General features: G+C 36.8%; 1 protein-coding gene across 1 annotated transcript; it reads right to left on the bottom strand.

Annotated features, from left to right (window-relative positions):
- Positions 1-593: 593 nt before the first annotated feature.
- LOC130436059 (C-type lectin domain family 4 member M-like) lies at positions 594-6,222 on the bottom strand. The gene is made up of 11 exons (XM_056766973.1): positions 6,092-6,222; positions 5,610-5,993; positions 5,407-5,507; positions 4,790-4,893; positions 4,547-4,671; positions 4,321-4,329; positions 1,981-2,163; positions 1,401-1,829; positions 1,213-1,322; positions 1,032-1,135; positions 594-944 (listed from the first exon to the last, which is right to left on the bottom strand). The coding sequence occupies exons 1-11, from the start codon at positions 6,186-6,188 to the stop codon at positions 812-814; spliced, it is 1,779 nt and encodes a 592-aa protein (XP_056622951.1). The 5' UTR covers positions 6,189-6,222; the 3' UTR covers positions 594-811.

The following is a 6,222-nucleotide window of genomic DNA, read 5'->3' as shown; positions in this document are numbered from 1 at the left end:
AAGTGAGATTCTGCCTGCATGAGCTTGCGTTTATTAACATTAGGACGCGCTGTTTTTAAAAACTGAAGTTTGATACATGCTTAAGGTGAGACAAAATGGTGTTAACGGGCCTTCACAGTTTCTGTTACACATTATGCATGCACACATTTATTTTGTTGCTCAACAAATTCTGTGCTTATGCTCCTCCCTTTTTTTCCAAAGTAACTGCATTTAGTGTATTTTTATTAGTTCTTTCTTTTGGATTCAAAATACTGTATCTGTGTCTTGTTGCTGCTATTACCATGCCGTGCTTTTTTAGCTAGATTTTTATTCGAAGGAGTACATACTGCTTTGTGTGTGACTCTTCCTCCTATAATACTTGAATTGTATAAGCAGAGATAATATACAGATCTAAAGCCACGTGAGGATAAGTAGGTGAATTGTCCTTATTTGATGTACGTTAAGCTCTTCTCTTTATGAGTATCTAAAAGAAATGTGAATTTTTGTTCAACTGAAAAACACACAATGATTTACAGATGTGATTGCAGATGTTTTTATTGAAATCTAATGCACACTCAGAAACAGGCACAGAATGAAAATAATGTATAGACCGACACGCATGTGCAGAGGGGTTGGACACAGTTACTCTGTCCCCGTGTCCACTGGGTGGCAGATTGACGTAAGGGGGAGGGCGGAGCTTAAGCTCCAGAGTCAGAGCAGAGAGTAGGTCAATGAGGATGAGACTGTTTCATCCACATCATTGTTTTGTACTTAAATTAAAAGTAGATACAGCAAAACAAAAGTTCAATATCACAACAAAAGCAGATAAACTCTAATTCTCACAAACCCATTTTATCTCCTTTAAGCATGGAAGATCATTCCAGTTGTTCAGAGACTGTTTAGGATTCCAAATTTCAACACAATCCTCGTTTCCATCGTTATTCGGCTCATTTTTGGTCCAGAATCTAATGGTATGTGATCAGATCATTCAGATGCTTAACATTATATATTCGGCAACTATAAATGCACATGTAGACTGATTGTTTGCTCACCCTTTAGTCAGTGGTGTGTTATCCACCCATTTCATGTCGCCTTCCTTCTCTATATCAGACAAACCAATCCACGCTCTCTCTTCGACAAGTGATGAAATGTATTTCTGTGCGTGTATAAAAACAGAACAATGTTTGTTTCATCTCATTCTGACACATAAACTTTCTCTCACACAAACTCTACCTGTTCTTCTTCAGTGTTGATGATGACCAGATCTCCACCACGGTTCCTGCAGAACTGTCTGCTGTCAGACCAGCTCTTCTTCTCACTAGATATGAAATATCTGCATGAGCCTTCACACACACAGAAAAACACGTCAAACTCAAATAATTTAATATTATAAAAAAAAACACACATACATTTCTACAAACCTGAAAGATTCTTCATTAGTTCATCACTCAAATGTTTAACTCTGGTCTCCAACTCCAGTTTCTTCTCCATCACAGAGTAGAAATGTTGGCTTACATTAGTCAGATGGCTGTAATTGGTCTCTAACTCCAACTTCATCTCACTCATAGATGTTAGGTTTATCTGTAGCTGATCTCTCTCATCGGTCAGATGGCTGTAATCGGTCTGTAACTTCAACTTTATCTCACTTATAGACTTTAGGTTTATCTGTAGCTGATCTCTCTCATCAGTCAGACTGCTCAGATTTTTATTGTAGTTTTCAACTATGTTCAAATATCTCTTCTTCATCTGCTCACTCTCTGCTGTGAGATGGATGTACAGCACAATAAGGGCGATCAGCAGAAGAACACAGATGAGCCCGAGACACACTGTGATCCACACAAGCCGTTTTCCTGTAACCCCACACACACGAAATTATGATTAACTTCATATTACCAAAAAACATTTTTAAATCCTCTTCTTAAAAGATCAGAATTGTATTTACGTAACATATTTTACTGACACGCAACACAAGTTCAGTTTCAAACAATAACTTCTGCTTACTGCTGTTTTGAGCTTCACTCCGGTTCTGATTCTGTGTCTCAGATCCAATTTTGTGTGGAATATTTCCATAAATGGCTTCCATTTCCATAATTTGATCCGTATCTTCAGAGGTTATATGTTCTGTGCTCTTTACAATAATGCTTACTGTGCTTCTAACAGCAACATTTAACAGGATGTGGTTTTATTAATTTAAATTCTGACATCTCACCCACTGTACAGAAAAACTAAAGTCTCATACAAACAAGCATGTTTTGTACATGTACACAAGGGTGTAACCTTGGTTTGACATGTGGGGGGACACAAAATGGGGGGAAATGTTTTTGATTTGAATCCCATTTCCTACTCTTAAGACATTATCATTGTAATTTCATTCTTACCTTGAAATGTAAGGCTTTCCTTTCTATAATAAATAAATGACGTATGTGTGTACATGATATAAATTATACATACAGCCATTTGAAACGGTTTTGTAGTGTGCATCAGTGGATACTACCGCTAAACATTTCTATTTGTTAAAAAGTGGTAAAATATTGAATGTTCAGCCTGCACTGCCTGCACTCGAACCTTAGCTGTCTTCTTTGATTTGATTGGTCACCACACCGGCTCTGTAACCGGAAACTCCCGCCTCCTTACATTTATGTGGCCAATGGCCACCATATTTTAACATTGAGCTAGGCCACTGAGTAAAAAGGTTTTCCAAACTTTTTCTAAAGTTTTTCTAAGATAGGCTTTTGGGAATTTTAACACAAAATATCTTGCATACCACAGAAGTAATAGCAGGGGTGATCCTGTGGTTGGTATTGTAAGTGACAAGAATTATAGTGACCTATAATTGTACGTGATAAGGAATGGATTTGTTTCACTGTAGCAATATTTCCGAAATATAAAAGATTATCTACCTTTTGAGATATAGAAAAACTCCTATTTTAATTAAAACGAGTACATACTGCTTTGGATGAGACTGTGAAATGGCATTCCTTCAACCACGATTAAGGGTTTGGCTTGTTAAATGATGCTGTCGACCTCTGCTGGTAGATATTGAAACTACACCAGTATCGAGACTTAAAGCATCTAAGGACATTTAGACGTTATAAATCACAGAATTTTTTTTACTGTACTTGAGTATATTTTGGATACTTTGTAGTTGAACTGAGTATTAAAGATATTAGCAACTTTTACTCTATACTTGACCACATTTTTTGATAAGTATATGTACACTTTACTCCGCTACTTTTGTAATGACTAATGCAATTACACGTTACATTTTGTATGGCACCTATCGTTGAAATCAGACACTCTGAGACTTTTACTCTAGTCATTTTGGTATTTGTGACTTGTAACTTGTAATGGTGGATTTTTTTTGTTTGTTGGTACTTTTACTCAAATGTGGTTTTCAGGTACTCCTCTGCAAAATGCCATATTTTTGTAGATGTTTCACCAATAATGGGCATGCACAAGAGAAAAATAAATTACATCTGTTCACATCCACAACCAATCATCAGCAGAGGAGACCTTTTCAGCACATTAGACTTCAGAAACCTGCTGAAATATTCATCAATATATGAGGTTTATCCAGAAAAAGAAGAACATATTTAAAAATAAAAAAACACAATGATTTACAGTTTGGGGTTGAAAACTAGATTTAGAAACGGACAGAAAGCTTATAACTACAAACTGACATCAGGCTGTACAGAGAGGGCTGAATACAGTGCCATTGTGCCAATAACCACAAGAGGGCGGAGCTGAGTCCACAACACTTCTGCAGAACACACATTTGATACTTCAGAAATCGACGTCAAATTTTTGAAACGTTTTAAAAAAATACTCATCACTACATTCACATTATTCGAGAGAAAATGTAGCATCGAAACCGAGTTAAATATGAATAAATTTAGCTCTCATGTGTCGAAGGGGTGGATACAGTGAAAGTGTGCTGGTGGCCACTAGGTGGCAGTAATAGTAAGTGTGAGGGGGGGGGGGGCGGGGCTAATGCTACAGGGTCAGACTGACGAAGCTGAGAGAGGTTGTTGAAGAAAGACTAGAATAAAACTTACATTTCATTTCCTTCCTCACACACAGCGATTGTATCAATTTTACAATCTCTTTGAAATAAATGTTATCTTGACTGCGTATTTTAATTAACAAAGTAAAAAAGAAATTACAGTATAGCATGATAACAGGTTAGACCTATTTATGACATCATTTAGCTCCCAGACACATCAATCAGAAAATGATGCAAATGCAAAACAATGATCCAATAAAAACTGTGTAAACTATGGTAAAAGCATTTTTCAATATCACACCAAAAGCAAACTGACTTTAAGGCCCAGTTTCACAGACGTGGCTTAGCTTAAACCAGAACCAAGATGTGGTTAGATAAGGATATCCGGTTTTATAAAAAAGACCTCCATAAAAATATTACTGGTGCATCTTCTGACTTAACAATGGCATTGACATATTTGAAGTTATGTCAGGGCAAGTGGTTTTCAGTTTAGCCAGCTCAGATATTCATTTTAGTCTGGGACTAGCCTCAAGCCTTGTCTGTGAAACTGGACCTAATTCTCACAAATCCATTTTCTCTTCTCTGAGCATGGAAGATCATTCCAGTTCATGATATTCTCTGACAGAATCAAGATTTCAACACAGTCCTCATTGCCGTTAGCGTCATTCGGCTCACCTTTGTACCAAAACCTAAATAATATATGATCACATTATTCAGATGCGGAACAGTTTAGACTCATTTAGAAACAATGAAATTTGTGATGACAATTGAAAGAAAAATGCACACGGATACCGCTTTTTTACTTACCCTTTATTCAGTGGTGTATTATCCACCCATGTCATGCTGCCCTCCTTTTCTATATCAGACAAACCAATCCATGCTCTCCCTTTGACAATTGAAGATATGTATTTCTGTGTGTATATGAAATCATAAAGGTTTGAAATGTTTTGGAAAACATACAACATTTTCACAAATCTTTTTATGCATTAAATAGCAAATAAAACTCCCTTATTCAACAATTTTCTTTCAGGCTCAACGGCAGAGCACTCAAACCAGATGAGATCAATGACTCTAACCATAATATGATGGTGAATTTTAATGACCACCAACAAACTCCATTGGATTAGATTCTTATTGCATTGCCATAACAACATTACATTCACATGATTACAACACGCTCAATAATCTAAAGCATAAAGTCAAGAGACCAACTCAAGGAAACACTGATCACCATGATGGTGACTATTGTTAGCTGGAAACTTTATTAAAACATGAAAGAAAACATTTGGACATTTTGTAAGGTTTTAAAACGTTTTCAAAAACATGTCCTCTAAGAACCTCTAAGGAACGTACTTATAACAAACCATTGTTAGCTGGGATCTCATTCTCTTCCACACTTAAACTCTCTCTCACACAAACTCTACCTGTTCTTCTTCAGTGTTGATGATGACCAGATCTCCACCCCGATCTCTACAGAACTGTCTGCTGTCGGTCCAACTCTTCTCTTCATTGGTTATGAAATAGGCTTTAGGCAAACAAAAACACAAACGGATCTCACATAATTATTTTAAATAAAAGGCAAAAATAGCAGAAAAAGAAACAATCACACCAATTAATTTCTTCAAACCTGAGGTACTCTTCATTAAAGTTTCACTCAAATTCTTGACTCTCGTCTCTAACTTCAACTTCATCTCACTCATTGATGTTAGGTTTATCTTTAGCTGATCTCTCTCATCGGTCAGATGGCTGTAATTGGTCTCTAACTTCAACTTCATCTCCCTCACAGACTTTAGGTTTATCTTTAGCTGATCTCTCTCATCGGTCACATGACTGTAATTGATCTTCAGGCTGTTCACGGTTTCATTGTACTCTTCAGCTTTGTTCATATATGTCATGTTCATCTGATCTCTCTCTGCTGTGAGATGAACATACAGCAGTATGAGAGCGATCACCAGAAGAACACAGATGATTCCAAGGCATGCTGTGATCGGCACAAACCATCTTTTTCTTCCTGTCAGATAAAAAAATTCAAAGTAGTATGTGAAGTACGGTCTGATTTAAGTGGTATGCACCACAAATGCATCATCAAAATTCAGCTTTTCTGCTTACTGCTGCTTTGAGCTCCAGTCGGTCGACTCTGTGGCTGATGTCCGACTGTGTTCCTAAATTTGTCTTGAATATTTTCATAAATGGCCTCTACTTCCATTATTTTCTCTGTATGTTCAACGATGACCTGTGGT

This window comes from Triplophysa dalaica, chromosome 2 (assembly GCF_015846415.1).
Source record: "Triplophysa dalaica isolate WHDGS20190420 chromosome 2, ASM1584641v1, whole genome shotgun sequence".
Taxonomy (NCBI): domain Eukaryota; kingdom Metazoa; phylum Chordata; class Actinopteri; order Cypriniformes; family Nemacheilidae; genus Triplophysa; species Triplophysa dalaica.
The sequence above is the reverse complement of the archived record's forward strand: the minus strand, read 5'-3'. Positions and strand labels throughout refer to the sequence as shown.

Excerpts from the sequence above, each read along its gene's own strand:
- LOC130436059 (XM_056766973.1), bottom strand. The coding sequence starts at position 6,188 with ATGGAAGTAGAGGCCATTTATGAAAATATTCAAGACAAATTTAGGAAC. Across the intron at positions 4,894-5,406 it reads TCAACACTGAAGAAGAACAG|AAATACATATCTTCAATTGT; the intron begins GTAGAGTTTGTG and ends ATATACACACAG. Across the intron at positions 1,323-1,400 it reads ACTAATGAAGAATCTTTCAG|GCTCATGCAGATATTTCATA; the intron begins GTTTGTAGAAAT and ends GTGTGTGTGAAG.